The 15,396-nt window shown below is 34.6% G+C and overlaps 2 protein-coding genes and 2 long non-coding RNA genes across 7 annotated transcripts; 2 read left to right on the top strand and 2 right to left on the bottom strand.

Annotated features, from left to right (window-relative positions):
• Window positions 1-5,756: 5,756 nt before the first annotated feature.
• LOC112705808 (mitogen-activated protein kinase kinase kinase 5) lies at window positions 5,757-10,374 on the top strand. 4 transcript variants are annotated; one of them, XM_025756774.3, is made up of 12 exons: window positions 5,757-6,292; window positions 6,757-6,896; window positions 6,982-7,486; window positions 7,571-7,658; window positions 7,826-7,888; window positions 8,000-8,163; window positions 8,425-8,500; window positions 8,656-8,715; window positions 8,809-8,934; window positions 9,025-9,246; window positions 9,324-9,424; window positions 9,535-10,374. In XM_025756774.3, exons 1-12 carry the CDS (start codon window positions 5,895-5,897, stop codon window positions 9,695-9,697), a joined length of 2,106 nt encoding a protein of 701 aa, XP_025612559.1. In that variant the 5' UTR covers window positions 5,757-5,894; the 3' UTR covers window positions 9,698-10,374. The 4 variants fall into 4 exon arrangements, with proteins under 4 accessions (XP_025612559.1, XP_025612561.1, XP_025612560.1 ...); XM_025756776.3 differs by having other exon boundaries at window positions 9,606-10,374; XM_025756775.3 differs by having other exon boundaries at window positions 5,764-6,292; window positions 6,763-6,896.
• LOC112705811 (uncharacterized) lies at window positions 10,365-10,917 on the bottom strand. Its single transcript, XR_003155573.3, has 2 exons — window positions 10,773-10,917; window positions 10,365-10,674 (listed from the first exon to the last, which is right to left on the bottom strand). It is a non-coding gene; the product is annotated as an uncharacterized lncRNA (long non-coding RNA).
• On the top strand, window positions 10,721-11,907 carry LOC140174789 (uncharacterized). Its single transcript, XR_011864471.1, has 2 exons — window positions 10,721-10,978; window positions 11,684-11,907. It is a non-coding gene; the product is annotated as an uncharacterized lncRNA (long non-coding RNA).
• A 1,004-nt stretch (window positions 11,908-12,911) lies between these two features.
• LOC112705812 (ubiquitin-NEDD8-like protein RUB2) lies at window positions 12,912-15,069 on the bottom strand. The gene is made up of 3 exons (XM_025756777.3): window positions 14,782-15,069; window positions 13,739-13,998; window positions 12,912-13,253 (listed from the first exon to the last, which is right to left on the bottom strand). Exons 1-3 carry the CDS (start codon window positions 14,872-14,874, stop codon window positions 13,142-13,144), a joined length of 465 nt encoding a protein of 154 aa, XP_025612562.1. The 5' UTR covers window positions 14,875-15,069; the 3' UTR covers window positions 12,912-13,141.
• Window positions 15,070-15,396: the final 327 nt, after the last annotated feature.

Below are 15,396 nucleotides of genomic sequence, written 5' to 3' on the forward strand. Positions count from 1 at the left end.
CATATGTGTGATGATAAAAAAAGGGAATGCATTAGTGTGTGAAAAAGTGAAGAATGGGTAGTTAGGTTAGCTTTGAATTGTATAGGTTGCTATATAGGTTAGGTGGAAAGTTTAAACTTATCAAAGATCCAAATTCTAGTTCACTTGACCATATGCATTCTACCTTGACCCTAGCCCCATTACAACCTATAGAAAAGCCCTCATGATATTTGTATGCATGCATAAAGTAATTATTGATTGTTAGATGAAAAACAAATCTTGGAAAGCGTGATTAGGGGGAATTGAGTGAATCAACCCCATACACTTGAGTGCCTAGAGCAGATACACATCCGGTGCGGGTTCGATCGCTCAATTACATGTCTCCACCCATGATCATCTTTTCTTACAAGTTTGTAAAATCTTTCAATGATTCAATTCAATTGTGGGTTGATTTAATCGCTATTGCCTTAGCCCTTGTGCTTGTATATGTATTCTTGGAAATTGACTTGTTTTGACCAAGTGGATGCATTCATATGGATATATTGCATATAGATAGGTTGATTTTAGTTAGTTTGTATTGAATAAATGTTGATACCCTTTTGCTTCTTTCTTGATTTTAGCACGAGGACATGCTTAGTTTAAGTGTGGGGAGATTTGATAAACCCCGATTTCGTGGTTTATCTTATACTTATTTTGGGGGATTTATTCACCTTTTTTCACATTTATTCAATAAAATAGCATGATTTTATAATTCTCCCTTGAATTGTGCTTAAGTGTAAAAATATGTCTTTTAGGCCCTTAAATTGGTGATTTTAACTCATTTTAATTCCATTCGATGCCTTGATGTATTTGTTGAGTGATTTCAGGTTCATAAGGCAAGTATTGGATGGAAGAAATGAGGAGAAAAGCATGCAAAGTGGAGAATGCATGAGGAAACAAGAATTGGAAATGCATGGATGGGCGCACACGTGTACAAGGCACGCACGCACAAAAATGATTTCGCATAGAGTCGCCCACGCGTACATGATGCGTCCGCGCAGATGAAGAAATAGCCAATTGACGCGCACGCGCACATGGCGCGTACGCGCCGATACTCGCATGTGACTCACTTGAAGGCAAAACGTTGGGGGCGATTTCTGAGCAGTCCGGCCCCAATTCTAACCTGTTTCTGAGTGTATTTCATGCAGAATTGAAGCCCAAGCAAAGGGAGAGCAATTGTTTGTAGTATAGCATCATGTAGTTTAGTTTCCAAAGAGAGAAACTCCCTCTTCTCTCTAGAATTAGGGTTTCTAGGACAATTCCATCTTAGATCTAGGTTCAATTACATGTTTTCTTCTTGTTCCTTTTATGATTTTTTTGTTCCTACTACTTGATTTCCTTAGTTTTCATGTTAATTTCTCCTTTATGTCTCTTTTGTGATGTTGAACTCTTGATTGATTTGGATCTTTTCTTCAATGCAATTTAATGTTGATGTTTCTTTTTATTGATGAATTGAGTTGTGAATTTACTTCTCTTGCAATTGGTAGTTGGTAGATTTATTGTTCTTAGACATTTACTATGCTTTCCATTTGTATCCACCAAGTGTTTGACAAAATGCTTGGTTGGGCTTTAGAGTAGACTTTGAGCATTCTTGGCTTAGAAAGAGTAATTAGGCAATCTTGAGTCATGAAAACCCAATTTAGATTGGTGATCCAGAGTTGTTAGTTAATATTATTTCCATTGACTCTAATCTCTTGCTAATTCAATTAGCGAGTTGATTGGGATATTTGGATTGAGATTAGCTAGTCTTGTTTGACTTTCTCTCATGGAAGATAACTTACACTTCTTCCAATGTTGGAGATGACGAAATAAGATAAATTCTTGTTAATTATTGTTATTAGTGACTAGGATGGAAGGCCTATTATCTCAATTCTTGCCATGAATGTCTCTCTTATTAATTGCTTTCCTTTATTTTGCTTTCTTTAATTGCTTGCTTGATTTATTTTTCCTGCCATCTAAATTCTCGCTCCTTTTATCAACCAAACCCTTTACATCTTCGTAGCCAATAATTGACCACTTCATTGCCATCCTCGTGAGACGACTCGGAGTTTAAATACTTCGGTTAATTTTCATTTGGGGTTTGTACTTGTGACAACCAAATTTAATTTGATGCGAGAGTTGTTTGTTGGTTTGGAGCTATGCTTACGACGAAATTCTTCTTTCTATAAGAAAAATTTCTAACCAACACGATTCTCGCTATCAGTAGGTAACACTTTCTTTCTTTGCTTAGTTTACTTTCAAATAATTTGGCATGAGATTGCATAGAATAAGTTTGGTGTTGCCATACAACAAATTTAATTTCTAAATCTTCATGGGGTACTTGCATCATTTTCAAATGAAAGTGTCACGTGAAGTTTGATGATACCACTTATCTTTCATGCAAAGTACCATGCACAACCCACTTATTCATGCAATCACATTGTCCCTGTTTCTTTCTTGTGCCTTTATTGTTATATTTAATTTCGCTTGCTTAAACACATGCATTACTCACATCTCTTCTTAAAGACATTGATGATTAATCATAAACTCCATCACTACAATTTTATTTATTGCTTGAGGACAAACAATTATTTTAAGTTTGGTGTGGAAGGGAAAGAATAGAAGGAAAATAACAACAACAATGATAAAGATCTATAAGGTGGTTAAGTTTTTTCTCCTCTTATTTGTTTTTAATACTTTCAATGGCATGATTGTCTTCTATTCCTTTTATATACATGTGTGTTATTCCTCTTGAATAAGCATAGTTTAATTTTTGAATTGTAATATGTTACTTTAATATCATAACTACCATCTTAAATTTAACAATAATAAATAAAAAGAGCATTAAATGTTTAATCTACTAATCCAAAAAAAAAACAAAACAAATAAAAAAGGTTTATTTTTATTACTCCAATAGCTTAGTCAGTTAGTCTTAATATGAAGACAAGGACAATTGGAGTTAAAGAGCATTTCAAAGAGCTCACTAACAACTATGGCACAATAACATAAAATGCACATATATAACTTTTTAATTATTGATATTTGATTTTTAAATAACATCAAATTTAAAGTTGAAGGGTCAATTATAGTTATTGACGGTGCTTATTATAAAAATGAAATTACTATTCCTACTTCCTAAATAGAGATTTACAATATATCACAATTCCTCTAATTTGCTGATTGCTATTTCTAATCAATAACTTTTTTTTACTTTTGTCTAGCCTGTAACTCTTATCATTAAAGTATTCAAAATACAAACTAGGAAATTAAACAAAAAAAAATCAATTTTATTAGCTTTTTTTTTAAATTAAATCAATTATGGCAAAACAATATCAATAATTTTATTAGTTTTTTCCAAAAAATAACAAACTAAACAAAACAGGTGAAATATTTAGCACTCAGTAGGCCATTAGTTGTAAGAAAAAATTGAAAATCAAAGATTTTAAACAAAAACAAATTACATGTCCTGCTATCTTGCGATGAACATTACGTTGGTGAAAAGTCTGAGTCTATGAGAGTTAGTTGATGGCGAGTTGCTGGTGCACACAGTGATTAACGATGAGTTGCTGGCGTGGTGGTTGATCAAACATGGTGGAGAAAGAGGAAAAAGGTGAAAAAAAAACATTGAAAAAACTAAAGAAGATTGGTGGTGAAGGAGAGAGTGACCTAAAAAGATCAAATAGCATGAAGGTGTAAAGGAGGAGCTCTCTGCTGGCCGTTGGGGGGCTGCGGCGCTGTGCCTCTGGGAAGAGTTGAGAGAGAGAGAGTGTGTGTGTGTGTGTGTGTTTTGTGCCCTAACCCCTGAACATGAATCATGTGAACTATGAAGGCTGAAGAGTAAAGTTGTGAACATTGAACATGAAGTCACGAAATAGAATGCATATTTTTGCTTCTTTTTTTTTTACTACACAAGTCCAATGGGTCGGGCCGGAGTGACCCGAGCCTTGACCCGAGCCTGATTTAATAAATAATTGGGGCCATCTATTGAAACCTCGGGTCTGACCAAGCCATAACGAAGTCGGGCCAAATTAGCCCCGAAGTGGTCGGGCTTGGTCTGGGTTTTCGGGCCGAACCGGATCTAGTGCACCCCTATCCTTAACAATTATAAAAATATAAATCGATCTCTACCCACCTTCATATTTGTTCAATCCAATCCTCCTAATCGGTTGGCAGTAGGTCACATGCTAACATGTCAAGTAACGTGTTTACGTGGATGTCTCCTTCGTAATGCGGATAAATCGCCCCCTGAGCTTTTCAACTATCCAGCATGATCCCTTCTCCGCTTCTCTCGCTCCTTCTCTGACGCCGCCTCCTCTCTCCCTCCGAAACTTTCTCTCCCTTCTCTTTTCCTCCCTCTTTACCTTTGCCTCCCTTAGCTCCAAAACCTTAATGCCAACACCTCCAATCTGCCTCACCTCTTCCTCGGAATCATCATCAAAATTATCATCATCACACTCACACTCCTCTTCATCCTCAACACAATCATCATCGTAATCAATAATATCATCATTAGAACTCGAAAATCCGAGGTATTGGTGGTGCATATTTTGGACTTTTATGGAGACATCGCGCTATGATCACGTGAAAGGGAAGACGAAGGGATTGCGGTGGTGGTGGAGGGAGTTGACGTGGTCGGCGACGAATTTGAACTTTTTCTCGCGGGTCTTGAGCTTAGCGAGGAGCTTAGACAGAGGAAGAGAAAATTTTGGAAGGAGAGGAACGGTTTGTTCCTATTACGAAAAAGATAACCCTGTAAACACGTTACTTAACATATTAGTGTGTGACCTACTAATTTGTTACAAGGACTGAATTAAACAAAAACAAAATTCGGTAGGAACTAATTTATCTTTTTATAATTATTAGGAGGCAAAATGTCCAATAAATAAATAGTTAGTGACTGAAAATAATTTTTATTCTAAATATTAAAATATCAGTAAATATAAGCAAAATATTTTAAAAATATTCATTATTGTAGCGTGAGTTTTGAATATTTCATAGTATTTTTATTTTAACAATAACCATCGACAGAGGCTTAATTAAAAATATTCTTTTAGTTATATAAATTTAGTTATAAATTTTCAAATCATAAGAATTTAGTTAAAAGTTTGATAAAAGTAAACTAAGGTCAATATACTATTATTATTTATACTTATACTTAATTAAGTTTCCATTTGAGTTTTACAATTTATATTGCTTTTAAATAACAATACTAAAAATTTGAATAATGAACAGATGATAATAAGATAATTACATTATTTATTTAATTAGTTCATTTTCACTCTATTGTTTCGTCTCTACATCCTTTCTTAACCCTGCTTGTTGCAACTTTATTATTTATTAAGTTCTTCTCCGTTTACCCCTTCTTCGTAAGACTTGGTAGTTGGTTCTTTCTTTCACATTTCACTCTCTACATGCATGTCATTAGCTAACCATAACAAATATTCCTATTAGTGGCAATATATTTTTTTTCAAAGGGTGTTAAACATTAGCAGTAGAGACTAATCAAAACATTAAATGATAATTATAGAGAGTAATTTTCAACGACAAGGTATTTAAATTTTGGTGAATTTTTTATCATATTAAAAATAAAAGGTAATTTGACTTCAGGCTATTTTTTCCAATTGGACGTAATAAGTTTGTGATAGTGAGTATATCCCATTGTGAACGCTTAATCTGTCTTCAAAGTTTACCCGTTTAATTTAACCAAAAGTCAAAGGTGTTGACCACTTAAACCTTGATAGAATGCGTATATTGAAATTAATTCAAGTCCAACACAAAACACAAGGCACAGTATTATTTTGAGAAGTAGCGGAGTTGCTTCCCACGGTTGACGGAACTTGTAACTTATTCCTCTTCCTATGCCTCTGTCGTCATAGCCAAAAAGTGGCACTCCTCACATGACGACGACGACGACGACGACTTCAGCAACCACAACCACAGCCACCGCCACCGTCATAGTCCCTTCTTCTTCTCCTTCTCCTTCTCATATGGATTCTTCTAACTATAACAAGCCATCTTCTTCTACTTTTTATTTTTCTTGTTCAACTGTCTCTTCAGCTGCCGCTGACAGCAAGGGGCAGTCGATTCAGCAGCGGAGGCTTACGAGGCAGAGGAGACTCCGCGACCATGACGCTGCCACCGACACCTATTCCTTGCCGGCTTCTCCTCTCCCTTCTTTCAAGTCCTTCGACTCGCCTTCCATGCCTCTCCCCCTGCCACGTCCTGACTCCCCGTTGACCCGCCGTCCCGAATCAACTAGTCCCAATTCCGGTCATCCTTTCTTTGCCACTCCGCGGTAAGCCCTAAGCATCATTATTAATGTTGCCGTGCCTCTCAGTTTCTAGTTTATTATCTTCACTTGGATTTGTGTTTGATTATTGTATTGGACTTGGTCAAAACTTCATACTTTATATCATATAATAGGGTTTATATGCTTTAGTTTATAACTTTATATACCTTGTCATAAAATCTCAGTAGTCTTTGGTTATAGACAGGGCTGCTATGTTTCTTCTTCCATTTATTTTCTATGCGTTTTTTTTTTTCCAAAAATGCGATGTGCACACCAAATCAACCACCAAATTAACTCATTTTAACGTGTATTTTGTATTTCAATATGTATTATATACCCTTACTTGTTTTTAATGGCTAATTTTGGTTTTGACGTAGTATGTTTTTTTTTTCTTTTTAATATAGTTTAATGAAATCAGCTCCTAATGAATTATAATTTGATTCCTTTTGGTGTTATGTTTGTGTATAAAGTACCAGAAAGAGTGCGGATCATGATGCAGCTAAAAATGTAAGATCTCCAAGCAATTTGCGCAGAGCATCTTTTGATCCGACGATCCAGAGTGCAAGATATGATTTAACGGTCAATATACCATCTACAACGGTGCTATCTGGTGATTTCTCCATTATTGTTCATGTATTGAAACTGAATGTTATATTTTTTTGGTTGTGAACCTTATTAGCTTGTCATATCTGCAGGCAATATTGCATACAAAGATCCCCAAGAACACTCTCATGAGAGTTACTCTGAGACTATTTCTGAGTTGAAACTGCATTATGCTGCCAAGAGTGCCCCAACAAGCGTACTATCCAGTCCTGTTACAAGTCCGCGTAGATCCAGCAACTTAGATTTCTATGATCCTTCCCTACATTTGTTTCAAGATTTCAATGAAACTTTCAAAGTGTCACCGGCAAAAACACTTCACAGTCCAGACCTTTCTTCCCTTCGCAGCCGCAGTCCTTTCCACACTCCTAATAACATTCGAGAGGGATCTCAGCCTTATAATCTTTGCTCCAAAGAGCGGCCTGAAAGTAATGCACATCCATTACCCCTTCCGCCTAAATCTCCATCTCCATCACCGGCTCAATCAACTATCATGCATCAAACTTCTGAAATTTCACCCTCCATGAAGAAGGGTCAATGGCAGAAAGGGAAACTCATTGGCCGTGGATCATTTGGAAGTGTTTATCATGCTACCAACCTGTATGCACTTCATTTTTTTTGTTTATTGACTTCAAAGTATGCCTTCTCTATCATAACTCATGTGCATTCATGTTTATCTAACAGAGAAACGGGAGCATCGTGTGCAATGAAAGAGGTGGATCTGATTCATGATGATCCTAAGTCTGCTGATTCCTTAAAGCAACTAGAGCAGGTTCTACACTCAAGTCTTTTAATTTTTAATGTTGATCTAAATGGGACCACAGGAGCTGATGTCTGTTCAAGAATAGTTTGTAAATTTCTTTGGATAACTAATGGAATATTATTTTGATCTTTCTGGACAATGATTAGCCTGTTATTCTGAACAATTCCTTATTTCAGGAAATCAGAATTCTCCGTCAGCTACACCACCCTAACATTGTGCAGTATTATGGCAGTGAAATAGTGAGTTAATTATGCTTCTTGTTCCCACTAGACTTATAGAATCTAAGTAAAAGTTTAAGGCTTTTTATGATTGTCAAGAAGATTGAATATCTAAAATATCTTTGTTGTTAGGTTGGTGATCACTTGTACATATATATGGAGTATGTTCATCCTGGGTCAATTCATAAATTTATACATGAAAACTGTGGAGCTATGACTGAGTCTGTTGTTCGCAATTTCACTCGGCATATTCTCTCTGGATTGGCATACTTACATAATACAAAGACTATCCACAGGTAACAAAGTTTGATGAAAGGAACGAATGTAGTTGGTTTATCTCTCAGCATATGATATATAATAATCTAATCTGATGAGCAAGCTGAAACAAGCTTACATCGTATGCTCAAAACAAATGAAAAAATCATGAGTGCATAACTAACATTCGTTCTGCCTACAACTTTTGTTTTTTGGGGTTCCATTTCTTGCTAATAAGGTCTAATGGCCATTACTAAACCAGAAAAGTGGGGTCTAATTGACATTGTTGTTTTTGGCTCTAGGGATATCAAAGGTGCAAACTTGCTGGTTGATGCCTCGGGCATTGTCAAGCTTGCAGATTTTGGGGTGTCAAAAATTGTGAGTTTCGAAGTTCTGTTGTTCTATTTTAGTTTATTTCATATAGATATATAAATATTCTGTTAATTTTCTCACCTGGTGTTATAACTGGTCTCTAGTTGTTATTACTAAAGAATTATCATTAAAGCCAGCAAATGTATTTTTTGTTTTTACAGCTGACAGAGAAATCATATGAACTTTCATTGAAGGGAAGTCCCTACTGGATGGCTCCAGAGGTAATTTATGAATCATGATCACTATGGATTACAGATTTCTAAATTGATTATGAGTAATGACATGTTCTTTTTCCTCTAATTTGTTGAGTGAAGCTTATGATGGCTGCCATAAAGAAAGAATCAAATCCTGACATTGCCATGGCCATCGACATATGGAGCTTAGGGTGCACCATCATTGAAATGCTGACTGGCAGACCTCCTTGGAGCGAATTTGAAGGGGTGAGCGCCTCATTTATAATTGAACTTTCTGTTCTAATCTTCCCATGTAGTTTTATTAAACTTGTTTATTGCACTATTTTTGTGCATTAGCCTCAAGCAATGTTCAAGGTACTACACAGATCCCCACCTATACCAGAAACTCTATCCTCAGAGGGACAGGATTTCCTTAAGCAGTGTTTCAGAAGGAACCCTGCGGATCGACCAACAGCAGCAACCCTCCTTACACACGCCTTTGTACAAAATTTGCATGATCAAGATGTCCTAATTCATCCCCAACAACTCTATCATCCTAAAGGAGACCCGGGACCAAAAGTAAGTGCTAGTTATCCTAGAATCTTAATTCTTAATCATGACTTGAACATGCTATGATCTTTTTTAATGCTCTGTAGGAGAATACACGCAGACGCAATAGCCCAAAACACAATTCAAAATCTAGTCCCAGACACTCCATTGGCTCCAGGATTATTAACAAGATTCATAATATAATCGGGTAACTTCCTTTTGCTGTTACTGTTAGTTAGTATCACATGGCTACCTCTAGCTGATTAATTGTCTTAGCTTAGCTTGGGTTCCTTTAATTTGTTGTTTGCTTTCTGACAGTGATAAAAAATATGATAGTGATGAATGTAATCATAGTACATCTTCTGCTGACTCTCCTCACTCCCTGACAGAAGTTAACGCTCGGCAACCTCCCCTGAAACCTACACTCAATTTCATGTCTCTTGCACCATTCAAGGTTATCAAAATCATCAGACACATTTGAAGGATACCGCGGTGAAGAGGCTGGGGCATGAATTTCTTCTGATTTTGCACTGAAGATCACGAGATGCATCAATATGCCAAATCACACTCTAGTAGTTCTTTGATTTGGTTGGATTTAAGAGATGTAAATGTGGTTAAATCGAATATTGTGGCATCCATCCCAAGCTGCATTTAACCACATTTATCAAGTCTAACTAAACTAACTAACTATTGTATCATAGGTGATGTAGTAATATTGATATACCTTGTACCTTGTGATCTTCACTGAACGATCGCCGAGACACATCACATGATTTGATCACAACACTATTTGATGAGGATCATTTCTGTTCTTGCCTAGAAACATAACAGCCAAGGATAGTATCAGATCATCTGATCTGATCTGTGCGAAAAATTTTGTATGATTTATCATGTATAGATTTTTGCAATGGATTAAGAACTTGGTTCACCATTGATTAGATTCTCTACTTAATCAATGACAAAAATCTATTCATGATAAGTTATATGAGATTGTCATGATCTAGTATACCCAAATATTGAAATAGAAGAAATAACACATTCATATTGATTTGTACTCGTAGTTATTATGTCTGTATATATCAAGACTAGGTTAGTCGACGAACTTCTTCCATGTAAAATTGATTTATTTTTTTTAATATATATAGCCATTTTTCTTTCTTTCCTTTGTTTCCACAACCATAAAATATTGTCATTTTATTTTGTTTGAAGGGTACACTTAGTTATATTGTCATTTTATTTTGTTTAAAGGGCACACTTAGTTGTGAAAGTCATCTTTTCACACACTAAAATTAATGCAGCTGTCCATTCAACCAGAGTAAATGATACTACAATTATAGACCTCAGTTGAACCGTTGCCAATTTACCCTTCAAAGTTGTGACTTTTCTTCTCAATTTTGCAACTCTTGGGTCATCCTCGGATTCTGCCAACCACACAAAGTACTCACACTCTTTCCCAATCTAATCCATAAAAATAACACAAAGCAGTCACATAAACAAATATCTTCAAATAACTTCAAACTATAACTATCAACAGAAACACAATATTTTGTACTTACCACATAATTAACACAGCCCCAGAACCTGTATACAGGATTCTCTGCAGTGAACGAAGTAGCAAAGCACGGGCCTCTCACCACAATAACATGTTGTTCTCCTTCGACGGGCGTCACGGGCCTGGCTGCTGTTTCGACCTGCTACGCGTGCCTTGGGAGCCTTGCGAGGCCATGGAGAAGATGCAGAGAAGAGATAGAAGCCGGGGAAGGTTTAGGATTTAGGATTTTCTATCCTTTTTAACTATTTATTATTTTATGTAGAGTAATCATTAAAATTTTTTTATGCACTAAGTTTAACAAAATTAAACAATAAAATAGTTAGTCACCAAAAAAAAAAAACAATAAAATAGTTATAACAGATTTTTGTTATGTTAGAATTAGACTAATTTAATTAAATTTAGTTAATAAAAAAATTTACATACTTAATATTATTTTTTTATGTAGTTATTTTTTTTTAGAACACTAACAGTAAGTAGGGGGTGGTTTGCCACATTGGACGCTAACGTCCACCTGTAAGTCTGTCCTAATTTGTTAGTATAATTGATGATAAAATAATATTAAAAATATTTTTAAAAAAATTTAAGGAACTAATTATAATATAAATTAACTCAAGTTAATCTTTTTTTTTGTTTAATTTTAAAATTTAAAAAATTAGGACAACAATGAGTTATTTTTTCTTTTTTTTTATAGCACATTCCTGTTTTTCAACTAATTTATTTTAGTTGACTACTTTTTTAGTTAATTTCCTAACAACGATTTAAACGTTAGAAATATAAATAAGATTTACTTTAAATATTAAAGACAAAAACGATATTTTATTTTTTATAATATTTTAATTATCAAAAAAATTAGAAGAGCATATAATTTTAGAATTGATTGGCCACGTTATAACTTACAAAAATCATTGGCTTCAGAAAAGGATTGAGAGGAGGAAGCATGCACAAAGAGAGGGGAACATGTAATGATAGAGGACTTTAAATTTCATTATGCCATTGTTGCTGTTTTAGCTTATATTCTTTCTATGATGTTGATTTATTGATTTGCCTTTAAACTTGTTCTCACGTCCCTCCCGTGGGATCTTTGTGAGTCTTTACTGATAAAATATATATATATATAATTTTGGATTAATAAAAGAAAATTATAAAATTAAATTAGAGTAATAATTACCAGAACTTTTCATGTAAAATTGATTGATTTTTTTTTAATGTATAACCATTTTTCTTTCTTTCCTTTGTTTCCACAACCATAAAATATTGTCATTTTATTTTGTTTAAAGGATACACTTATATTGTCGTTTTATTTTGTTTAAAGGGCACATTTTGTTATGTCATAAAATCACATTACATAATTTCCTTGTCACTTGCAAGCTTTGCCTTCGACTTGTTTAAAGAAAAATTGGTGTCACTAAAACGACTTATTTTGTCCATAGCAAATTTCTAATGACCCCTATATTGTTACTGTTCTATAGATATCTCTGCATTCTTCACTATCATTGTTGCACATACACTGCTGCAATACTTTCAAGTTAAAAATCGTTTTTCTTTTTAATTATAATAGTAGAAGTAATAAACTAGACAAGGCCTGAAAAGCTGTATATAGATGCTTAGTTGTGGATTTTTATGAATGTTCGCTAATGAGTAATGACTGAATAGTAAAAGATTTCTTTATAAATAACAAACGAAATGTTGTATTTAGATATGACTTATGTATTTAATTTTATTTTTGTTATGTAAAAAAAAATTTATTTATTGTTTGTATCTTTTAAAGTTATTTCTCTCCCTAATATGACTTATGTGTTATATTATTTCCCGAAAAATATCTTTGATACCTAGTGTCTACCTAAATTTAAGAGTGAAAAAAATAAATGAGTATATTAATAACAAGGATAATACGATTAATTTTGAAACAGACGTCAAAAAAACAAAATCAACTCTAGCTATATTAACTAAAAGCCCCCAACTAAATTGTTAGATTGAAGTTCCATAAGAGAAATAAGAATTTATTGGTAATTTTATCCTTTTCATTTTAAAAATTTAAATTCAATCTTTTTTCCAAACTATAAGACCTAAGTTTACTTCATAATGAATTGTTGGCATATATATGCACTATTTTTTACACATTTTTTCGATTAAAAATGACTAATAAGAAATAAGAAAAAATTTATAAAAAAATTAATTGTACTTAGTTAACCAAAAAAAAACTTGAATGTGTAGTTTCAACATCTAATTACAAATGAAACATACATGAATGAAACACTAAAGACACATGACACTTTATTAAATAACTCTTTTGAGCCCAGTTGCAAACTCCCAGTATTGCTCCTTCCATCGTGTAATCCCATGCATCATAGTGTATGTGACTTTTAAAAAGTACTAGTTACCACCACCTCTCAATGCAAGCACCAAGTGAAGCACCGATCCGCCTTCGATGTTGTACTCTTTTGCCGTTTTGTCATCTGCGAGCTGCTTACCAGCATATATCAGCCTGCGTACAGTTCCAACAATGGTAAGATTCAAGTTTCCAAACACAACTCAAAACATAAATATATAATCACAAAGTAATTACTAAATAGAAAAGAAGTATCATCCGAAACAGGATATGTACTTCAATTTAAAGGCATGAGAATTATACATCAGTGATGCACTTGAATATCAAGCATTAGTGACACAAATAAAATATAAAAAGCAATTAAATTACGAAGATTCAAGAGGTAAGTAGTTTGTCCATTCAATTAATTGTGTATGGCTTATTTTGATTCACAAGAAAAATAAGAGCATGGGGCACAAGAGATTTTCAAAGGCGGGGTAGAGGGAATCAGAATAGCAGAGCTCTCAATCTCTCTGCATATGTATATAAGAGAGAAGCTCCCGCCGGGGCCGGGGTGGTTTGATATTCCTCTAAAAACATCATGTTCCTTCATCTTTACCATTATGAACTAAATGACACACAGAAAAGGAAAAAGAGAAAACCTTTGCTGCACAGGAGGAATGCCCTCTTTCTCTTCAACACGTTCCTTGATTCGATCAATCGTATCAGTTGGTTCAATGTCAATTTCAATTTCTTTTCCGGTTAGAGTCTTCACTTTGATCATGGTTCCTCCCCTGAGCCTCAAAACCAAGTGAAGTGTCGACTCCTTTTGTATGTTGTAATCCGCAAGAGTGCGCCCATCTTCCAGTTGCTTGCCCGCAAAGATCAGCCTCTGCTGGTCAGGTGGGATACCCTCCTTATCCTACAAACACATATTCCATGCATCTTATAAGTGACTATCATTTTCACACAAAGCCCAAACTTCACAGGCATCACAAAACAACAATAACCAACCTCCAAGCCAGGGCAAAATTCAAACATCACAATAAGCATCATGTTATACAAAACTACACAGAAAGATTCAACAAGAGAATCATGTCAAACTCTCAATACCAGCAGATAAACCTGCTTTGAAGATCTTATTTGCTGCTCATAAGGGTTGATCCTATAAACGCATATAAGATGTGTTTGCACTTCATTTCATAAGGTTAGTTACCAAAGCAAGAAAATAACTTGGGCATAGCAGTTTTCCATAACAATCCTTCACTAAGATGAGTTACACCACTTTGGCTTTCACAGCTTTTCAACTTATCCAACCAATGACCTAATGTCTCCAAAAAGCCTACAAAGTAACTCCCTTAAAAGGAAAGACTCTATACCCAAAACATCATAGGTAAACCAATGCAAGAAACGATGTTGACACCACTACCCCTATCACATAAAGGATGAATCTTTTTCAGGAGCAAACGATCCTTTTCCCAAAGGGTAACTCCAATCCCTTCCATTTTTTCATTCCACACAATACATATTCAAAGTATGAACCTTTACAATTCAAGTAGTTTCAACTTTTAACGCTACAAGAACACAAAAGATCATAAACCCTTGAAAATTTACCAACAAGAGTCATGCAATATATATCAACCAAAGAGAAAAGAATCAAAGTAAAACCCTACTCGAATTAAGTACGTTAAAAAAAAAAGAAAACCTGGATCTTGGCCTTGACGTTGTCGATGGTGTCGCTGCTCTCAACCTCAAGAGTGATGGTCTTTCCAGTAAGAGTCTTCACAAAGATCTGCATCTTCTTTCCTTCTTCTTCTTCTTTCTACTTATTAGAGTGAGCGAGTTTGTGTAGACAGAGAAGAGAAGGGAATAATGTACCAATGGTAATGTGTGTGCGGAGGTTGTAAATTGTAAGCTATGTGTCTGCGTTTAAAGCAAAATTCAATATATATAGGGTCATGGGGGATGACTGATGATATTGAGATTTTTTTTTTCCGGTGAGATAAGATATCCATCAAAATTTATCTTTCGTCCCGCTACGTTACGAACGGCATATCTATCAACTTCTGCCAATTCTTATTTATAATTGTGTTTCATGGAAGTGTGTTTGTGGATGTGTCTAATAAAAATATCCTTTTTATAACTGTGTTTAATAGAAGTATCTTTATAGATATATTTTATGAATGTGTCTCTTTATATATGTATTTAAAATATATTAATTATTAGACACATCTACGAACACACTTCCATGAAATACAAATATAAATAAGAGTTGGCAGAAGTTGGCAGATAATATGTTGGTACCCTATACTTTTTCATT

Source organism: Arachis hypogaea, chromosome 8, assembly GCF_003086295.3.
Source record: "Arachis hypogaea cultivar Tifrunner chromosome 8, arahy.Tifrunner.gnm2.J5K5, whole genome shotgun sequence".
Lineage (NCBI taxonomy): Eukaryota > Viridiplantae > Streptophyta > Magnoliopsida > Fabales > Fabaceae > Arachis > Arachis hypogaea.

Coding starts and splice junctions, on each gene's coding strand:
- LOC112705808 (XM_025756774.3), top strand. CDS start 5,895: ATGACGACGACGACGACGACGACTTCAGCAACCACAACCACAGCCACC. Junction 6,897..6,981: donor ATCTACAACGGTGCTATCTG/GTGATTTCTCCA, acceptor TCATATCTGCAG/GCAATATTGCATACAAAGAT. Junction 8,164..8,424: donor AATACAAAGACTATCCACAG/GTAACAAAGTTT, acceptor TTTTGGCTCTAG/GGATATCAAAGGTGCAAACT.
- LOC112705812 (XM_025756777.3), bottom strand. CDS start 14,874: ATGCAGATCTTTGTGAAGACTCTTACTGGAAAGACCATCACTCTTGAG. Junction 13,999..14,781: donor ACGTCAAGGCCAAGATCCAG/GTTTTCTTTTTT, acceptor ATGTGTTTGTAG/GATAAGGAGGGTATCCCACC. Junction 13,254..13,738: donor ATTCCTCCTGTGCAGCAAAG/GTTTTCTCTTTT, acceptor AACTGTACGCAG/GCTGATATATGCTGGTAAGC.